Consider the following 20,318-nt stretch of genomic DNA (forward strand, 5'->3'; position numbering starts at 1 on the left):
CTTCTTGTTTCTCAAAAAAAAAAGTAGAGGACGTGAAGTGTTAAATACGTCGATTAGGACTGAACTTTGCTATGTGTGGTGGTGATGTTATTGTTCATGGGAATTCTATGAGACTTTTCATTGAAAGTTTAAGGTGTGATCATAATATAATTGGTGATTAATTAAATTAGGAAATTGGCTGTCTATTTTCTGTTGAATTTTAGTTCATGAATGTCAAAAGCTTTTCTTGTTTTCTTTTCTACAATTGAATCACCATAGTTATTTGTTAGTTGTAATTTAGTTCATGAATCTCAATGCAATCAATCTCTTTTTATTTTTTTTAAATGATTTTTTTAGCTTTCAATGTTTTTCAGTGTTAGAAACTGAATGAAGTAAGAAAATTAAAAAATAAATAAATTAAAAAAATTAAAAAGTAAGAAAAATAAGAGAAGTAAAAATTAAATAAATTAAATTTATAAGCGATTGAGTTTTATAAAGTTATGTTTATATTTGTGTCAAAAATAAATTTAAGAACTAAATTAAAACTTAAATTTTTTTTTCAGTTAAATCTTTTAACTCAATTGATTAACATAAAAAATAATTAAATTGTTGACGTGAATAAAAATAAAAGACTATATCATTCAATTTTCAAATAATAAGAAATAAAGTGTGAATTACAATATATTTAAAATAAAAAATAAAACATTTAAGTTATCAAAGATGTTTATAATTTGGAATAAAAAAACAAAATACTAGATTAAAAATGATAAAATACGCGTTCAGATTTTTTTGAAAAATGACACTTTTTTAAAAACTAATTGTATCAACTTTATTCAGTTATTTGATCAAAATATTTTTAACCGTAGGTACATTTTAGGAAAATGTGCAGTAGATATAGAACTTTTAAAAAAAACATGGCATTTTTGAATAGGGTTAATTCCATATAAAATTCTCATTTTTATACGTTTTTTATATTTTAATCACATTTTTTAAAAAGTGTCAAATAAAATCACCACCTTTTATTTTTTTCGCAAATCTATCACCGATGAGTAAAATTTGATATCTTTTTCCTTCCAAATAAATATTTTAACTTGACTAATGCCCTATTAACACATAAAATACATTTTTTTTATTTTTTTCTTGTTGATTCTGGTTGTCAAGTCAACAAAGATACACCAAATTTTCACACTCGTGATAAATTTGCAAAAAAAATGAAATGTGGTGATTTTATTTAACACTTTTAAAGGACGTGATTAAAATGAAAAAACATATAAAGGTGGTGATTTTATATGTAATTAACCTTTTTGAATATTATTGGCCAAAAAAGCAGTGGCGGCTCAAAAGCAGCGGAGGCAGTCTAGAGAACAGCAAATCGGAGAAGGCGGAGGATAGGAAATAACTGATGAAATTTTATGGATTGTTGGTTGAAACTTATAAAGGTCATAAAATGAATTTCAACGAAAATATATTATTTAGAATCTTTAAAAAACAATTTATCTTGATTAGCATAATACAAAGTTACAAACTCATCAAAGATATAATTAAATAAAGGCTAAATGATTAAAAAAAAAAACCTTTTATAAAAAATTTAAATAATCCAAACCTTTTAATTTTATCCATTTTCTCCTAAAATGCATGATTTCTTTTCAATTTTGTCCAATTACACAATTAATTTTTCTTATGTGGCACTGATGTGTGGCATGTCACATCAGTGCCATGTAGATGTCACATGAGTAAAATTGAAACGAAATCATGTATTTTAAGACAAATTTGATAAAATTAAAAAATTTGAATTTTTATAAAAAATTTGAATTTTTATAAAAAAAATTTGAAAAATTTAGCCATTATTGATCATTTGGGCAATGTTGTTGCATGTCCAAAGTCCATAGAACCAATTTCATATAGAAACAGTATTTTTCTTATCCTTTTTGTTTTTTCTTCTCTTTTTTCTGGTTCCTCCAAAATTTTGATAAATAAGTATGCTAAAACCAAATTAATTGACTTATTATAAGAACAAGAAAGAATCTTTCAGCAAATAATTTATAAGGAATGGAAAAAAAGTGAGAGTAATTTCATACATCTACAGTAAAAAGCACTCCATTAATCAACTTTTTGTCAAAAAAACAAAGAAAAAAATTAAATGATTTAATGCTATGTTTGACAAAATATAAGGAGTCAATTTAATTTTAAGAATTCTTGGAAAAGTTGTTTCAAAGTAGAAGAAGAAGGTGGAATTGAATTAATGAGAAAAGATTTTAAGTGATTAACAAAGTCCTTGGACTTTTCTAGATTTACTGCATGCCCAGCATCCTTGATGATCACTAATTCTGCATTTTCTCCCAAATGCCTACCACATAATACAAAATTCAAATTAATTAAATTACTCATGTTCCCAGTTCATTGATACAACAATTTAATTCTTTTAAAGTTTATAGTAAACAACGTCAAATTTGACATGAATACGGTTTACGAAAAAAACAGTGGTTCCACATAGTATCAAGTCTGACGTAGCGTCATGTGGAACCATAATATTATGTATGCTTAGTAAAATTAAAAAATAAATTGTCAGGTATATGATTTATGAATATATTTTGATTAAAGATTTATGAATGGAAGGCATATGGATGAGAAAATAAGAAGAATTAAAGTGGAGTGACCTACCTTTGCAATCTGTGTCCCAATTCAAGTGGGAAAATTTGATCTTGCTCTCCCCATATTATCAATGTTGGCTGCTTTCCAATCAAAAATTGAAAAAAACGCCTGTTAATCATCTAATTAAAATGTTCGGGTGCGTTTTTTGATTTTTCGATTTTATATTTTACAGAAAAAAAATATATGACCAACTAACCAATTTTAATAGTCACCACTCACCACTAGTAGTGCTTTTTGGGTAATTGCGTTCAGGAGTATCCAATTTTTTTATTTTTTTTATTTCAGTGAGAGAGAAAAAGTCACCAAAATGTATAAAAACCAAATAAATTAGAATTTAGCAATTAAAAATCTTTTTTGTTGAAATAAAATCAAAATTTACTCACCATATTAAAATAATTTAAAATTAATCAATTATCCATTGCTTTTCACTAGGTCTTGTTTGGTTACCTGAGTAATCTTTGGGAGATCAGAAGTCTTTCGACCCCTGAGTATGGCCTGTATTAATTCTCTCTTCTCCTGAGCATAATCCTTACACATTACCTGACCCAACAAAAAAAAAGGTAAAGAACTAAACCAGTTGCAAAATTTTAACAAACAAAATCTGGATTAAAAGTCTGAATTTGCCAAATTTTAACTCTACGTTTCAATTAGATATTGAAAATTTCATTTATACTATTTTATTAAAGGTAAACGCTACCCAAAAAAAACCCTAGTCGATGACTGTAATTTTTTACAGTTCTCGTCATTTCTTTTAGAATAACTCAATGTGTTGAAGAATCGTTCATTTGTAATTTTTATTATTATTAATAAAAAATTTAGCCTTTGAGAAAATAAAAAACAAACAAACAAAATCTGGACTAAAAGTCTGAATATGCCAAATTTTAACTCTATGTTTCAATTTGATATTGAAAATTTCATTCATACTATTTTATTATATCTTAGTGGTATCATAACTTTCTCACGGAATAATTATTATTTACCGGTCATTTTAACTAAAAATATTATTATCTCCATAATTTTAAAAAAGGCTTAATTATTAAAAAAAAGTACTTCATCTTTTACTACTTTTTATTTATGGTCTAAATTTTAAAACTCTTCAATTTAGCATTTTTTTTTCGAAATGTAGCCATTTGTTTATATTAGAGTACATAAAAAATCAAATATGCCCTTCATTTTATTTCATGTTTGGAATTATTGGTGCAAACAAGGCAAATTGGAACAAATATTTGAATTCTTTTCACTTTAATTTGAACAAATGACTATAATTGAAACTGAAAATTAAAAAAAAAACTAACATTGATAATTTTTTAAATATTTGAATCATAAATTAAAAGGTGTGATATTTTTTAATGGTTAAACCTATTTAAAAAATCAATTATTTGCATTCATCAAAACACAATATTATTTTTCTTTTAATATTTGATCAAATTCATTATAATCTTTATAACTCAGATAAATTAGTCCATCAAAAAGTTTAATTTAATCTTTAAACGTATTTTTTTAAAGTCCATAAAATCATAAATACCCAGATTAATTTGTAAATAATTCAAAATCGTTTACAAAAGGGTAATTGCCAAAAAATATCTTCACCTGTCGCATTTTTTCGATTTAAGCATTCTACCAAACATGGCACTAAGGGGATGCATTCGGTTAGTTTGGTCATCAAACCGAACAAATCAAACACCGAAGTTTGGTGAAAATCCATAGCCGAACAGGTCCAAATTTTAAATTTGGATTATATCAAACCGAACCGAAAAGTTCGTTTCTGTTTTTTCGCTCACTTAAATTCAAAAATAAATTCATATTAAAAAAATTAATTAAATATATCTTAGTATGTTTCAATTTTAAAATTAAAAAATTCAATATGTCTGTAGTATGATTTGATTTAGAATCAAAAAGAAAATTGAATTCTTCAAACTAAATAATAAAAAGAAAAATTATAAGTCTGTAGTATGATGACAATAGCACTTTATCAAATAATAGTATGTTTATTATTATATATTTTTTTGCACTTACTTAAATTCAAAAACTAAATTCATATTAAAAAAAACTAATTAAATATATCTTAGTTTGTTTCAATTGTAAGATTAAAAAATTCTCTACGTCTAGTATAATTTGATTTAGAATCAAACAAATTTAATTCTTCAAACTAAATAATAATAAGTAAAATTATAAGTCCATTTTAATATAAACTAAAATTTGAATTATAAAAGATTGTAAAAGGGCATGCAGTCTTACGTTGATGAAATCTTCAAGAAAGAAAGAAGGAACACCTCTGGCCGGCTTAACAAACGACAACCGCATCAACTCCCTCAATTTCTCCGGCGACTGCGGCAGCAAAATACTCGCCGCTTCATCCAAATCCGAAACCCTAAACAAACCCTTCCCCATATCATTCTCCTCCAAACAAACTCCGGCGCAGCACAACACAATTCTCTCCACCGCATCAGGAAATAACGCCGCCATTCTATACCCTACAAACCCGCCGTAGCTGATCCCAACCAGGTTCATTTTAAACACGCCGTGAGACTGCATGAGTCTCATCAAACATTTCGCCTGAAACGACTCGTGCCGGTCGGGTTTCGACGTGAAGGAGTCGCCGAAGAAGAGGAGATCGGGGACGTAGACGTTGAACGACGGCGTGAAGTGGCGGAGATGGTCGCTGTATTGCCACATTGCGTTGGCGCCGATGCCGTGGACGAGGAGGAGATTGGGTTTGGATTGTTTGGGAAGCTTTGGAACCCAGCAATGCATGATTGTTCCGTCGCCGAGATCGGATGTGATCGGCCGGAGACCGGCGCTGGAAAACGATAATCGGTAGAACCAATCGCGAGAAGCGGCGAAACTGAGGAATCTTGACATGGATCTTTCAGGGAGATTTCTGTTTTTTTTTCCTGTTGTTTCTGTTAATTTTGTCAAGTTTTTTTAACTGCTTTGTTTTAATCGAAAGAATTGACCTATATGACATTTTAAAGAATGTGGAATATTTAAGAGGATCATAAATTTTTTGATATAAATTCGGTTAATAACGGACCACTCTCCCATTTCATGAATGTATTTTACAAGGGACATTTGTAAAGTTGTGTAAAAAACAAAAATATTTACAAGATTTAATTCCTAAACTGAACGTTTTTAGCCTTACTTTAAAAATTATAAATTTTCATTTTTTTACTCTACAATTTTAAAAAGTTTCAAATGGATTCTAAAAACACAATTTGAGAATATTTTATAAACCGTTTCAAAAACAGTTTTTAATGAGGTTAATTGCAAACGGTTTCTATTTGAAACTATTTTTCACCATTTTCTAATGGAGTTTCAAACAGTTTTAAACGTTTTTTTTTTAAATAATTTAAAACCACTTTAGAAAACACCATTTTTTGATAGATTTCAAAAGATTTTAAACTCTTTTTAAATTCACATTTTTGAAACTGTTTATAGAACATCACTTTTAAAAAAAAAACAAAATATAATTGCTATTCTTATGATCACTTTAGAATTGTTTCCCTCTCAAAAAAAAAGTGAATTGTTTCTTCTTCCAAAAAAAAAACTATTTCTCCTCATTTTTAAGCTATTTAATTAAGACTTAATCACTTAAAAATATTCAAATCTTTTTTATTATTTTCATTTATATCCAAATCTTTTAATATCTTCAATTTTAGCTCATTTTTTAATTTTCACTTTAATCGAAAGCTAATTGTCCAAATTGGGGCGGAAAAAATTCAAGTTTTATCAGCTCACATGAAGGGACAGGCGCACAAAAAATACCCTAGAAAGATTGATTTGGCCTTTAAATTTTCCTCACACAAGCACAGTCAAACATCACCAAGGCAAGTAATTTACACAAAATCAACAAATTGTATCGATGCTTCAACCTAGGCTGCGTATTGAGCTTGTAGAAGTTGATAGGAACTCGTATGAAAGATAAAACCTTGGATCCGGAAAAAGGATTCAATTGCACCGAATACCGCTAAGGCAACTGACTCTAGAACAAAATTGCAACTTAATACACATACACAATTAGCAACTGCCTTTTCAATTCCTGTATCTGATGCAGTCAAGAAGGAAAAATGGAACCTTTTCAAGTGACAAAAAAATACACTATTGTAAATTGCTATGCACAAACAGAGAACTTCACCTCTATATCATTTTGTTCTGTTATTTTTACGGAAAAATGTCGAGAAGGAAAGTAGCCTTTAGTCAAATCCTCATTTCAATGCTATATTTTTTGCGTAAATAGGTAGGAGGAGATATGAGTAAAGCCATCAACTAATCAGCTTTCTTAATCTTTCCCCGGCTTGACTAGCCGTCTTATTATATGGTTCGAGAACAAGAGCATGCTTGAAATCTGTAAATATCAAGAAATCGAAATTCTGTCATGAATAAAGACGTCATAACACATTAAAGTAATATATTCAAAACAATCATTCGCGTTTGTACAATCAATAGAATTAAAATGTCGATATATTGATCTATTTATAGAGTTTTACCAAATTCCTTGATGTTTTTTCAAACTAATCAAGTTGGGAGAGAATGATGTATTTTTCAAAACAACGTAGATTGTTTTCTCCTCAATAGGCAGATCACTATAATTGCCAACTCGAATTCTTTTGGCTGGAAATTTTGATGTTAAAGAAATATAGTACCCTCTAAGCAAAGTTATTGAAGAAAACGAGTGGCGTAACATTTATACCCATAAGCGAGTAGATCGCTGAGGTTGTGTTTAGCATTGAGATTTGGAAAAGCACTTTCCAATAAAAAAAAAATCAATTGAGTTCTCAAAACTGGTGTTTGAAAAAAGCAGGTAAATAGACGGGTTTTCAAAAAGCAAGTGAAAACAGCAGTTTAGCTAAAATTAAAAGAAATCAAACAATTAATTCTAAAAACATTTTTTAACCCCAAACAGCAATCCCAAACAAGCCCTAAGTTCCCCATCATATAGTCCTTTGGCTGTAGGCTTGATGTTGAAAAGATAATATATTGTTTAAATGAACATTTCATCCTGGTGTCAAGAGAGATGCCAACAGCTTTTCATCTTATAAGGAAACTGTTGACTTTGTCTAGATCTTGTGAAACAAATGCAATAATGCCCAGTTGCCCATCACATTTTCATAATCTCCTATGCTATGCATGCAAAAATTCAGCAGATATGCAGGCTACAGTCTAAAACTCTAAATTAGACAAACTAAATTGAGGACTCACCTTGAGCAGCCTCTTTATAGCAGAGAAGTGATTCTCTAGCTGTTCCACGCCGAAGATAGGCTTTCACAATCTACAAAGAAACGACAGAGCATGTGAAAATTGTAAGCCAAAACATTTGTTTATATTGGAGCAACTCTTTTTCATCCACTTCCACTGTATAGAACAACAATGTCACAGGAGAACCAAAAATTAATTATTGTGTAAAGCAATCTCAATAGTCATCTATACACCTTTTTATCAAGTGATATTGCCTGACTGCAATCTTCTTCAGCTTGCTGAAAGCTGCATAATTAATTAATTAAGTAAATCAACAAATACAGAGAGCAATAAAATAAAAAATATATGTTGCGAACTAGACAAAGTAGCATACCATCCTAATTCTAAATATGCTGCTGCTCGGTTGCAATAGTAAGTTGCAAATGACCCATTTAATTTAATTGCTTCAGTGTAGTAACTGACAGCCTTATTCCACTGCTTTCCCTTAAATGCAGCATTCCCCTGAAATCTTCATGATGAGTATAACACAAAAAGTGACAACTTTTCTTAATACAGTGACGATAAAGTAACAATGAAGTAGCTAATATAGACAGCACTGCCATAACATCCAACCATAAATTTTGTGAAAACAAGGAGATCTCGATGAAATAATACATTTTTGGACAGCAATAGGTGTGAGTTTGGATAAAAATATGTAATTGGAAAAAGTATTGTAATTTACTAAATAAACCACAAACAATATATAACCACAACTGCTCAGAAAAAACAAAAATTTAATAATTATCCTCTTGCAGTCAAGCAAGAAAGCAAAAAATTCAAAAGAAAAAAGCATGCTGAAAATTCTGTGAAAATCAGGCCAACCCAAATTCTATATGAAATTGTGAACCAGCCAAGTAGCAATTACATTTCACGCACAATAATATAACTCCAGTTACCCTCAATGGTCAAAAGCATAAAGACACAAAATTAGTTCGCAAACTAATAACAAAACCGGAGATATCAGCATTCCAAAAATCACAATAATCAAAATTGCAAGGTTTGAAGATAAAAGAAAAGGAGAAGAGAGGCTTTTATGAGACATCATACTTCCAAAGCCTCTATCTACTTTTCTACACTATAAAGTAAATACCAGTGTCCTCTACCAAACACAGACGATTTTATCATTGGACTTAAAAACATAATGCAACACGTGAATTTTAGTTTTGTATAAGAGTACAGACAAGTACTTTTAATAAGAGAACGTGAATTTGTCTCCATTAACAAAGACGCCAGATTGCAATGAAGATTACCAACCGAATGGAAGGAGAAAATGGAAGGGGGAGAAGAACAGAAAATAAGCACCCAATAATATTCAAAATATGGCACTTATTGTTCAACTGGAGAATATTTCTTCATAGCTAACCTTTTCTTTCAAAAGTTCTGAGGCATCCATATTTCCATTAATATCTGGCAACGGTGCTGAATTAGAAACAATGCCAACTTGCTCTTGAAGAGATGAGTGCATGTCCACAATTGTATCAAGGAGGAATTTATCAGCTCCATGGAATGAGATAAACGAGACAGAGATAGGACAACCTTCATGCCTTCCCAAGGGAACAGAAACCTAACAACGCAATACCAAGAAAAAAAAGTTGGTACATGAGATTTCAGAAATTACTTAAAGGGACAACAGTTGACAGATGATAAAACTAAGGTACCTGACAACACCCAGACATGCTTGCAATGCTTGATAGTATCATTGCTCTATCATAAGACTCCAGATAAGAGCCTTTCTTCGTATCAAGCCTCAATGGAGGATCTGCAACTGTAGGAATAACTAATATCCCGTCATCCTGACAAAAAGGGATAAGTCCAAATGCATAAGACAGATTCATACAGTGTCTATATAGATAAATATACATATTTTCAAATAGCCGAAAATAACTTAAGTTACAGCATCACTCCATTAAATTACAAAGAGAGTGCAAGCACAAGTCTTCTCATACTTGTATGAGAGAGTAGGAAGAGGGGCAGGGGAAATAAGGGAAGGCAAGAAGATAACAGGATATTGCAGTTTTAATAAAACGGAGTTTTGTGACAATCTTAGCTTCAACCGTCATATGCTATTCCTCTTTTTATCATACCCTTTCAGTACATTTATTGCCCATTGCTTGCATATCTAATTTCCTTAACTACTTTAGGATTGGGGTATAGGACTTGAATTTATATATCAAGTCTGTTATATAGCAATATGATGAGTATAACTGCAGAAAGAATTTCTGCCTGCAAAAAGATCACGCCAATTTTCGTGGATTCCTTATGACTAACTCAGTTGTGCACCTCGTGACATATGAAAAAAGATAACATTTAAAGATGATTTAAATAGCAGCATTAAGGTCGCGGCCTTGATTTAATAAGAATTAGGACAGTTATACAAGTGAAAGTGTCATTAGGAATGAGTATAGAATCAGGGATTACTAGAACTGATGAAGATCGTACCAAAATACCAAGATAAAGCTACTCCCAAGAAGGCAGATATACCTTTAAGAGACTTTGGGTAGCAGCTCGCATCTCAGACCTGATTTTGTACAGCACTTTTATATTCTCATGAGTGGCGCCAATAGCTGCAAAAACACGATTAGAAACATCAGGGGCTAACTTGGGTTTCACTGCTTTAACCCATTCTTCATGATTTGTTTTGAACTCATATCTGAAAAGAAACATGTGCATTACAGATGTTAGTCAAAATGAAACCAAAGGTCCAAAACCATTCAGTGAAGGGCAAAGCCCCAACAATTTTGTCCACATTTCACGACACCAACCGTGACATAGAGAGAAGAATTCAATAAATATCATGTCAAAATATGCAGGCGGGCGGGAATATTCAAATCTAACTTGACCAAAATATTAATCAACAAGTTTGAGTACTGCTAAGTCAATATGAAGATTTGACAAGAAGAAAGCATAAACTGTAAATAAAGCTCACAGCCAAGTAGGTACTAATACTTAAAATGCCATATCAGATCAAGTTTAGCAGCCACCTAATAAAGAAAAGAAGAGGGCAGTCTCCCAGTGGCACCAGCTCCACTGATCAAGACCACAATGATTTAAATATGCTGTTTTCAGAAAAGAAAAAAACATATGCAATCCTGTAATTTATGAAGGAGAATTAAGAGTCTTCAATTCTAATATACCAGACAATACTTTGTTGAAATTTATCCTATGTTTAATATTTCAGTCCCTTAATCTGCACATGCTTTTTCATGTTAGGGGTAAGCTGATATCTTTTAGTCCTTTCAGAAGCACTTTTCTTGAACACCTTGTTATTGACAATTTACTCGTTCATCCAAGAGATCTTTCAAGCAATTGCAAAAAGTGAATGTAAGTTATATCCAGACTTAATTTATAGGCATAGCATCACTGGAAACACACATGGCACCTCGCTTTTTGACTGTGCTGTACACATGAATAAAGCCATGAAAAAAAGTAAACAAACATATATGCATACATACGTATGCCCCGCATGTGTAATTCTAGCAATGACAAAATAAGATAACAAATTTAAAGCCAAAAAGAAAGCTGAACAAAACACGATAATTCGACAAAACATGATCTACTCGACACATTTATTTTCAGAAGTAGGGAAAAATATCAGGATATAATAAAATAATTGATTAGTACCTTTGTAATGAACCCATGACTGATGAGAGAGCTTTCAGAGAAGATGTTCCATTTAGCATGTTTGTAGATTGTTCACAGAACCCTTTTAGACTTGGTACATTTGAAGCAATATAATGACTAAAGTTCAAATGCTTTGGTGGCTGATCTGTGCAATTAACGAAACAACATAGCAATCAGCAAGTATATAGTTACAGTAACATCTTCGAGCCCCTGCCCTTCAATTAGTAGGTAAACCACTTTCACATTGCTAAGATAGTAATCTGAGCAATCTATAAAGTGGAAATATATCAGAACAATCAGAAATATCTTGGATCTTTAAAACTTACATCCAGACATATTTTCAATTGCTTTGCTAATAACGTATTCAGTCTTCTGCTTGGGAACCTTAGAAAGCTGGAAAAGATCACTAGCAAAAATAAGTCGCCTTGTCCTTCTTGGCTCCACAGCCTTTAGTTGCATTAAAGCATGTCCAACAGAACGTAGTATAGAAGGATCTCGTGCAAACCATCCTAAATGAATGTCATAAAAGAAAAGGAAATGAAGAAATAAACAACTACAAACAGAATAGTATTCTGCCAGGCAAAAGAGAAAATAATGGATCTCCCAAACATCTCAATGAACATGTAAATAAGCAAATGAGTACCTAAAAGGCATACAAACATTATACAGAATTAGCTTACCGGGAGAGCAAGTATGCAAACCAATATAGTTTTGTCATAATATAATGAAAATTTAAATATACACAGCTACCATTTAGCAAACATCTCAAAAACAGTCATTTCAACTTCTTTAAGGCATGCCTCAACATGAGAATAAGTTTAGTTATAATCTTGACATTTCAGTGCCGTTCAACTAAGCTAGAACACCCAAATACCAGGTTTGGTTCGAGTCATTCTGCACTTTATTTCTACACAAATTTACAGCATAACATTAAGTAAACATACCAACTGTGTCCAAACTTTGTGCATTTGGAATCACTCCTATCATAGATACTGCCCCTTGGGATGGTCGATAACCAAATACACCACAGAATGCTGCCGGAATTCTGATGCCGCCAGTTGTATCTGCACCTGTAAAATTACACGAAGCTTAAAGAGTCAGATTGCATAATTCGGAGCAAAAATAATCTGTGAATCTATCTGTACACGAAGAACTACAAGAATTATTAAATTGTATTAAACAAGAAAAACAATCCACTAAATTCGCAGTGAGTAGCAACATAAACAAAGACATAACTGGAAATTCATATTCTCATCACTGGTTTTGTCAGAATAATTAGCACAGGAACCTCATGAAGATAATTGAACTGAAAGTTTTCTCACGCCATACGGCCAGCATTGACTAGTTATCAATTATGAATGTAATCAAATACAATATAGCATCAGCTATTCAGTAAATAGACTAATAAACAAATGAACCGCTAACCAAGAGCAAAATCGACAAGCTCTGCTGCAACGGCAACAGCTGAACCACTAGAGGAACCTCCAGGTACAAATGAGGGCATCTGCGGATTGACAGGAGTTCCATAATGCATATTCTCACCAGTTATCCTAATAAATATAAAACAGGCAAACAAATAAATAAAACGCACTTTAACAAAACTAGAAAACTATAAAGTTAAAAAGTGAATTACCCCAATCCTAATTCATTCATAACAGTTTTGCCAACACAAGTAGCTCCATTCTTTAACAAAGCAGTAACTACCACTGCCATTTTCTCGGCAACTTCATGTGTTCGTCTCCAATCCGGATTCCCAAATCCAGACACATAACCCTTCACGTCAAATCTGCAACATCAGAATTCACTACAGTTACTTCTCATTATTTAAAAATCAATCCACCACTATAACTATCATTCATGCACATAAAATCATAAATACAAGCCCACAATGTACACAATTAACAAAACAGCATTATGCATTTCATAAATTACAACATTGTTTGTATATGATCCAACAAAGGTTCATTTTGCCCCCCCAAACTTGACACAAAAGATCAATAAAAGCCAAGCTCATGGCTTTGAAGAAAAAAAGTCTCAACTTGGCATTTTGACTCGTTTTACCCTTCAGCTTCAAATTGTCCAATAATATTTTGACACATTGGCTCCAATTTGAATATAATGCATCAATCATTTTTTGACAACTCATCTGAAGGTAAAACGGGCCAAGATGACAAGTTCAAAGTGTTTTTTTTTTCAAAGCTTAATTGATCTTTTGTATCAAGTTTGGAGGCAAACTGAACCTTCCTTAGTATATGATCATCAAAAATTTTGATAAAAATCAATGCCTCTCAATATTTCAAAAAATCATACGAAAATAATTCAAGATATAAACTACTCCATAACATAACAGCAAAAAGGCATTTAAAAATCACCGAAACAATATTAAAAAAGTAATCAGAAATTCAAGCATATATACTATAAACATAAAATAAAGTGGAGCGATGATTCTATAGTTTAAAGCTATGAGTGTGTGCGAAAAGACGAACATGTCCTTGATGGCAAATGAGAGGCCTGATAGCGACTGTTTGGCGGCAGGAGGAGGCGGTTGAGGAAATGGAAGAATCTCGAATTTCTCTATGAAAGCTCTGTAATCTTCCGGAATCACCGTTATCATCGATTTTCGCCGGCGTCTCCGTGTCTCCGCTAGCACGACGATTCCGGCGACGGTGACGGTGATGACTAACCATAGTTTAGGGTTGGAGGCGTTTTGTTTGATCAGAGTTAGGGGCTTTGCCATGGTTTTAATTTGTTGAAATAAAATTAATGAAGGAAATGATCAAATGAAGGGTTTTAGAAGGGTTTTAGAGCAGGTTTTAAGTGCTATTCTGCGCCGGGGGGTTTAGAGTCACGATTCTTGGCCTCCTGGTATTTTTGGTTTGTCGGAATCGTGCGGTTGACGCGCGAATCTTCTTCGTATGCTCCCACTTTGATCACGGGCTGGGCTGGGCTAGTGGTTATGCTCGGAGTCGGTGAGGCCCACTGTTTTAATAACCTTGGTCCTTGGCTAAGGCCTCTGGCCTGGATAAAATAAAAATTTACTGTTTTTTATTTATTTGATGTTATATATGAAAATTGATATTTTGATGGTGAAATATATATTTTAGAATTTGAAAAAAAAAAACTTAGTATACTCAAATGATTGTGATTTCTAATAAATATAAACAGTAAGTAAAAAAAACGTATATTATTAAAAAAATTAACAAAATACGACATTTTCTAATAATGGATCCAGCTCAAAATTAAACACAAATAATCATATCAGTTTGACGCCTATTAATATTTTTCAACATTTTTTTCAAAAAAATTTGCCAATTGATCATATATGATTTGACTTTTTTAAAAGATAGCTGAATGATAATTTTGATTAAATAAAATGTTGCTCATATTTATTTTTAATAGTGGATAATTTATATATTAACAAGTATTCCAAACTGAATTCTTCTGCTGAAACCAATCCTCATACCAATTTCATAATTTAAAAATTCTTAAGCTATTTTAAAAAAATCTAAAAGTTTTTCTTAAATAAATTCAAGAACCGCCCATGAATGAATGACAAAAACATGGTAAACTCCGAATGCAAACAAAGCAAAGCATGTTCGTTGCGCAATTAACGAATATGCCACCCGAACCAAGTCTTCCATTTCCTCTTCAACTAATCACCCCTCCACGTGTCGCACCCTCCTCCTCCACGTGTCATCCTCTCTTCTCTCCAACTGTCAACTCAAATCCACATCCCATATATTTCTCACAATCATAACCACCTTTTCTTTCTTCTGATCCTTTCTAAATTTGTTCTTGGCTCTCCAGATTCTTGAAAATACAAACATTATAATATAAATTTTAGCCTAAAGTTTTCAAGAATGAGATGGGTTTATAATGATTTTTATTACAGTGGATCCAATGGGTTTCATGGACATTGGTGGGACGAGCTTGATGATTCAGAGGAATGGCAACGTGGGATTTTTTATTTCTTGAGTTGTTCTTATGCATTGGTCTCTTTTGTTGCTCTGGTATGTTTTTTTTGTCTTTTTTTGGGTTTGATTCTATATAATGTAATGTTGATTTGATTCTTGAATTTCAGGAGTTCTATTTTTGTGAAAATTTGTGGTTTTTCATAGGAAATTGGTTATTACTATTATGTTCTTTGAAATAATTAGCATTTTCTATTTTATTAATATCTATTTTTTGATTTTTTTTGAGCTCGACTTGAGACTTTTTTGATATTTAGTATACTAGCTAGATGAAAGTGCTTTAATAGGCTAAAATGTTGAATGAAATTTGGTATGACAAAGCTGAAACTTTAAGCCATTACTTGTAAAGTTAGGCACCACTGCCCTTTAGCAATAGTTCCTTAAGCTTTGTGGGTTTAAAAATTCCAAAATAAGAATCGGAAACGATGAAACGGAAATGCCAAGGGTATTTTTTGAAAGAATAGGCTGTTTATGTAAAGTTTTCGAGTTTTAATATGGAAATGAAGTGCGAAATGTGGGATTCGAGGAGTTTCTATGCAATGCAGAAAAAATTCAGCTCATCCATCTGATGTGTTGTCATTGTGCTCAACCAATTTTAGTTTAGAGTGAAAAAACAAAAGAAACCTTATGTGCTTGATCCTCTCATAGCATTTGAATTAGATGTATCACTATATTTGTGTAAAATTGTATCACCTACTTAGTTTACAAATTAAAAATGTTAGTCAGATTGCGAGCAATAGCTACCAAAACCAACGAAGCGTTTGATGGACTCGTCTAATTGTTGTTTCATTATGTTGGCTTTGATTAATATATACATTGTCTTGAATTGATCTTAACAGTACTATCTTGCTATAGTATTCGTAGAAATAGAAATGAGGCGTATATATCTTTGTGCTCTTTTATTTACCTATAGGCTATACTATCTCAGCCTCTCAACATTCATTAATTTTCCCGTATGTAGCCTAAACGTTTTATCATTTTCAGGTACAACTTTTCCGTATCCAATTGAGAGTGCCGGAATATGGGTGGACAACGCAAAAGGTTTTCCACTTGATGAATTTTCTGGTGAATGGATGTAAGGCTGTGTATATTATTTGTGATTTTTTTTGCCTTAATCAGCAGCGTAATCTGGCTAAATGGTAATTACTCTTTAACAGTGAGGGCGGTACTCTTCGGTATGTACAAGGACGTGTTTCTCATTAAACCAAAGGTAAGTTTCTCTTTCAGAGCTCTGTGTTTTCAGCTTAAATGCAGAGAAGTACTTCACTTGAATCACTTCCATCTGCATATAAACGCTACAGAAAAAGGGATTTCCTGACGGATTTTTCCGTCAGGAAATCGATAAATTATGGTATCTAAAGTGTTCATATATCAATCTTTGTGATCATCAACATGATAATAAGTAGAATTTTAAAGATGAGATCACAAGAACTCTTATACGTGGAGTCTGAAAAGGAATTTATTTGCAGGCCCTTGAAATCATGCTTCTTGATCTTCCCAGCCTTCTGTTCTTTTCAACGTATACATTACTAGTTCTGTTCTGGGCTGAGATATATCACCAGGTTTACCAGTTTTCTTTTGCCTTGGATTTTGCCGCTAAACTACTACGATAAAATGTTGGCTAATTCTCATGTGGTTTATTTAGGCAAGAAGCCTTCCAATTGACAAACTGAGACCCACGTATTACATCGTAAATGGGTTCGTATACCTCATACAGGTAAGAAGCAAATTATACATTTCTTTATTAGTCATAGCTTGGATGTAAAGCTCTCTTTACGAGTCATTTTTTCACGAGGATAGGGATGCATCTGGATATACTTAAGAGTAAGCAAAAGTCCTGTCGCAGAGGAACTATCAAAACTCTTCTTTTCAGGTCAGTTTAATAGTGAAATTACTAATTACGTAAACTAGTGATTTTATTTTGAATTCAATAAGTTTTTTTAGTACACATGTATAGAAAATGTAATTTGTTAGTAAAACTTATTTTGATTTCTTCTGCAGCTATCTCATTCTTTGCTGCGCTTGGGTTCTTGATTTATGGTGGGAGGTAAACAGTTAATCATGTCCGTAAAAGTTTTTCATAATCCATAGGTAAAATAATGCATATATGCTCACTTCAGGTCCTTCCTTTTCTGCTATTTAGGTTGTTCGTCATGCTGAGGAGATTCCCTATCGAATCTAGAGGTCGTCAAAAGAAGCTATATGAGGTTTATAAGAAACATTGTTTCGTTGTTTCAACATTTATATTTACGTACAACATAGGTATTAGGTGTCATTAAAGCTCTAACATGACCAACTCTTTTTGTGCCAGGTTGGCTGCGTGACAGCAATTTGCTTTACTTGTTTCTTGATTAGATGTTTTGTGGTGAGTTCCCTTTCACTAAAAAAATTACTTTACCTATTTTTCTTTTTAAAAGTTCCGTAATTCGGTTTAAATAGCTGATTCTTTAATAATGATGATTTATGGTCCTATATGTCCCAGGTTGCGTTTTCCGCATTTGACATGAAAGTTGACCTTGATGTCTTGAATCATCCCCTACTTAACCTTATGTATTACATGGTGAGTTTGGTCTAATCTTTATGTGTTCCTTCGCCCTTGCATATGCCAAATACAAGAGAAATTACATGAGCAATTCTGTTTAGGCTATTGCATGGAAAATTGTCGACTCTTATGTTTTAATGTTTCGTTTATGTTTTGGAAAGAAAAAATTAGATTTATAATTTATTCTTATAAAAAATATTGTTTTTCCTTAGTGTTTCTTGTTTCAAGGTTTCCGTTCCATGGTTGTGGATACTAAATCTTGCATAGGGGTGAAACCTTAAATTGAATTGATATGATCGAAATTTGGCTGCCAGAACTGCATATATCTAAATAGGATAGGAATGAGGAGAAACTATAGGACATGATTAGGGGTGTCAAACGGATTGACGGATTGTGGTCGTGTCATATCGACCCATTAGGCTGTCACGGTTGGGATCAATATGAACATAACCTATTTATTAATCGTGTCAACACAAAAGCGACAAAAAAATTAAACGGGCTATGCATGTCAATCAGTATAATCCGTTTAATCAATCTAGTGGGTCGATTATAGTTCATACAAATATGGCTCATTTAATTTATTTATTATAATTAAATGGATTAAATTTGAATCATACTATTTAAATTCGTTGAATATGGATAACACGGACACGACATATTATATTTGAATGTCATAAATGGGTGAACAAGTTTGCATGTCAACCCTCGATATGACACGTTTAAACCCATACTACAAATGAATTGATTTGTTTATAACATGAGCACGTTAAACTTCAATTCTAATCTGTTCTTTTTTCCGCTTGTCATGATCTACTTTTACAACCCTGGGTGTGCTCATGATAATGAACTTTGAGTTTAACCATTGGAAATTTTGTCCATTGCTACTGCAGGTGGTAGAGATAGTACCGTCTGCACTGGTGCTCTTTATCTTGAGAAAGCTGCCTCCGAAGCGCATCTCCGATCAATATCACCCCATAAGCTAGGCAATCTCAACATAATCTGTTTGAGAATATCTAAAAACAATTAAGGAAAAAGGGAAAAAACAAAGATAAAAAGGAAATTAAAAGCTACATAAGATGCTATGGTAGCTCAAGTTGTATTTTCTTTTGGTTCTTTGTGTATATTCTGAACACATTACTTAATGGACTTGTAGTAATTCTTTGGCTGAAATATTTTTCGAGGCGTTTATATAATAAGAGATATCATAATGTCAACTTCTGATATTATTTGGAGTTATGAAAGTTGACATTGATGTCTTAAATCATGCCCTACTTAACCTTATATATTACATGGTGAGTTTGATCTAAATTTTATGTGTTCCTTTTGGTCTTGCATATATATGCCAAATACAATAGAAACTGCAGAAACAATAGTACCTACTGTATAGCAAATTAAACACCAAAGATGCATTTGAAAATTCATTTAATAAACAAAATGTTTAGAGTAAATCACGATAGTCGTGCCAACCGCAATGTCTTCATTATTAGATTATATAGTCTATGTTGAGCGGAAAATTTCCGATTCTTACCTTCCTATATTTCGTTTCTGTTTTTTCAATAACTTTATATTAATAATTAGTTCTTTTAAAAGATGTTGTTTTGCCTTGGCGTTTCTCATTTCAATGTTTTTATTCTCATCACCGGGGATACTTTTCTTGCATAAGGGTGAAACCTTAAATTGATACGATCAAAATTCTGGCCAGAAATGTTAATGTTTAATTAGGATGGAAAATGAGGAGAAACTATAGCGTAATTAGGAGTGTCAACACAGGTTGGTTGGTGGATTGTCTTCGAATCGTGTCGATCCACTTTGTTGACACGAATGATTTATACGAATGTGATAGATTTATTAATCGCGCCAGCATAGAAATGACAGGAAAATTAGACGAATTATGTGTGTCAATCCGTTAATCCTTATATCTAGTGGGTTGATTATAGTTCACTCAAACACAGTTCATTTAACTCATTTATTATAAATAGGTCGAATATGAGTCAAATTAAGACGATACATTTAATATATTTATTTAAATTAGTCGAATATGTACGATATGACATGGCACAATACGTCTTAAGTCGTGTCACAAAAGTATTTGAGCAAGCTATTGCTATGACACGGTTTAAGCCGTGAAATAAACGGGTTATCTGTTTATGACACGAATACTATTAATTTCAATTCTAATCCGGTATTCTTTTCACGTCCATATGTCGTGATCCGTTTTTTGACATCCTGTGTGATCATGATTTTGAACTTTGAGTTTAATTACTGTAAATTGCTACTGCAGATAGTGGAGATAGTACGGTCTGCTCTGGTGCTATTTA

The 20,318-nt window shown here is 32.2% G+C and overlaps 3 protein-coding genes across 4 annotated transcripts; 1 reads left to right on the top strand and 2 right to left on the bottom strand.

Moving 5' to 3' along the window:
• Positions 1 to 2,005: 2,005 nt before the first annotated feature.
• LOC126660919 (uncharacterized) lies at positions 2,006 to 5,624 on the bottom strand. Its single transcript, XM_050354638.2, has 4 exons — positions 4,870 to 5,624; positions 3,079 to 3,171; positions 2,641 to 2,708; positions 2,006 to 2,326 (listed from the first exon to the last, which is right to left on the bottom strand). The coding sequence occupies exons 1-4, from the start codon at positions 5,491 to 5,493 to the stop codon at positions 2,155 to 2,157; spliced, it is 957 nt and encodes a 318-aa protein (XP_050210595.1). The 5' UTR covers positions 5,494 to 5,624; the 3' UTR covers positions 2,006 to 2,154.
• A 922-nt stretch (positions 5,625 to 6,546) lies between these two features.
• Positions 6,547 to 14,372, bottom strand: LOC126660940 (outer envelope protein 64, mitochondrial). Of its 2 annotated transcripts, XM_050354663.2 has the most exons (13): positions 13,974 to 14,371; positions 13,121 to 13,273; positions 12,913 to 13,037; positions 12,432 to 12,557; positions 11,814 to 11,996; positions 11,488 to 11,632; positions 10,348 to 10,516; positions 9,525 to 9,659; positions 9,230 to 9,430; positions 8,201 to 8,328; positions 8,061 to 8,112; positions 7,831 to 7,900; positions 6,547 to 6,976 (listed from the first exon to the last, which is right to left on the bottom strand). In XM_050354663.2, exons 1-13 carry the CDS (start codon positions 14,222 to 14,224, stop codon positions 6,894 to 6,896), a joined length of 1,821 nt encoding a protein of 606 aa, XP_050210620.1. In that variant the 5' UTR covers positions 14,225 to 14,371; the 3' UTR covers positions 6,547 to 6,893. The 2 variants fall into 2 exon arrangements, 1 of the variants encoding a protein (XP_050210620.1); XR_008789700.1 differs by lacking the exons at positions 6,547 to 6,976; positions 7,831 to 7,900 and having other exon boundaries at positions 8,201 to 8,335; positions 13,974 to 14,372.
• Positions 14,373 to 15,096: 724 nt separating this feature from the next.
• Positions 15,097 to 19,208, top strand: LOC126660941 (tobamovirus multiplication protein 1-like). The gene is made up of 11 exons (XM_050354665.2): positions 15,097 to 15,497; positions 16,443 to 16,533; positions 16,616 to 16,668; positions 16,928 to 17,020; positions 17,104 to 17,175; positions 17,259 to 17,331; positions 17,460 to 17,505; positions 17,602 to 17,665; positions 17,770 to 17,823; positions 17,941 to 18,018; positions 18,891 to 19,208. The coding sequence occupies exons 1-11, from the start codon at positions 15,348 to 15,350 to the stop codon at positions 18,981 to 18,983; spliced, it is 867 nt and encodes a 288-aa protein (XP_050210622.1). The 5' UTR covers positions 15,097 to 15,347; the 3' UTR covers positions 18,984 to 19,208.
• Positions 19,209 to 20,318: the final 1,110 nt, after the last annotated feature.

The sequence above is a fragment of the Mercurialis annua genome, linkage group LG8 (assembly GCF_937616625.2).
Source record: "Mercurialis annua linkage group LG8, ddMerAnnu1.2, whole genome shotgun sequence".
NCBI lineage: Eukaryota > Viridiplantae > Streptophyta > Magnoliopsida > Malpighiales > Euphorbiaceae > Mercurialis > Mercurialis annua.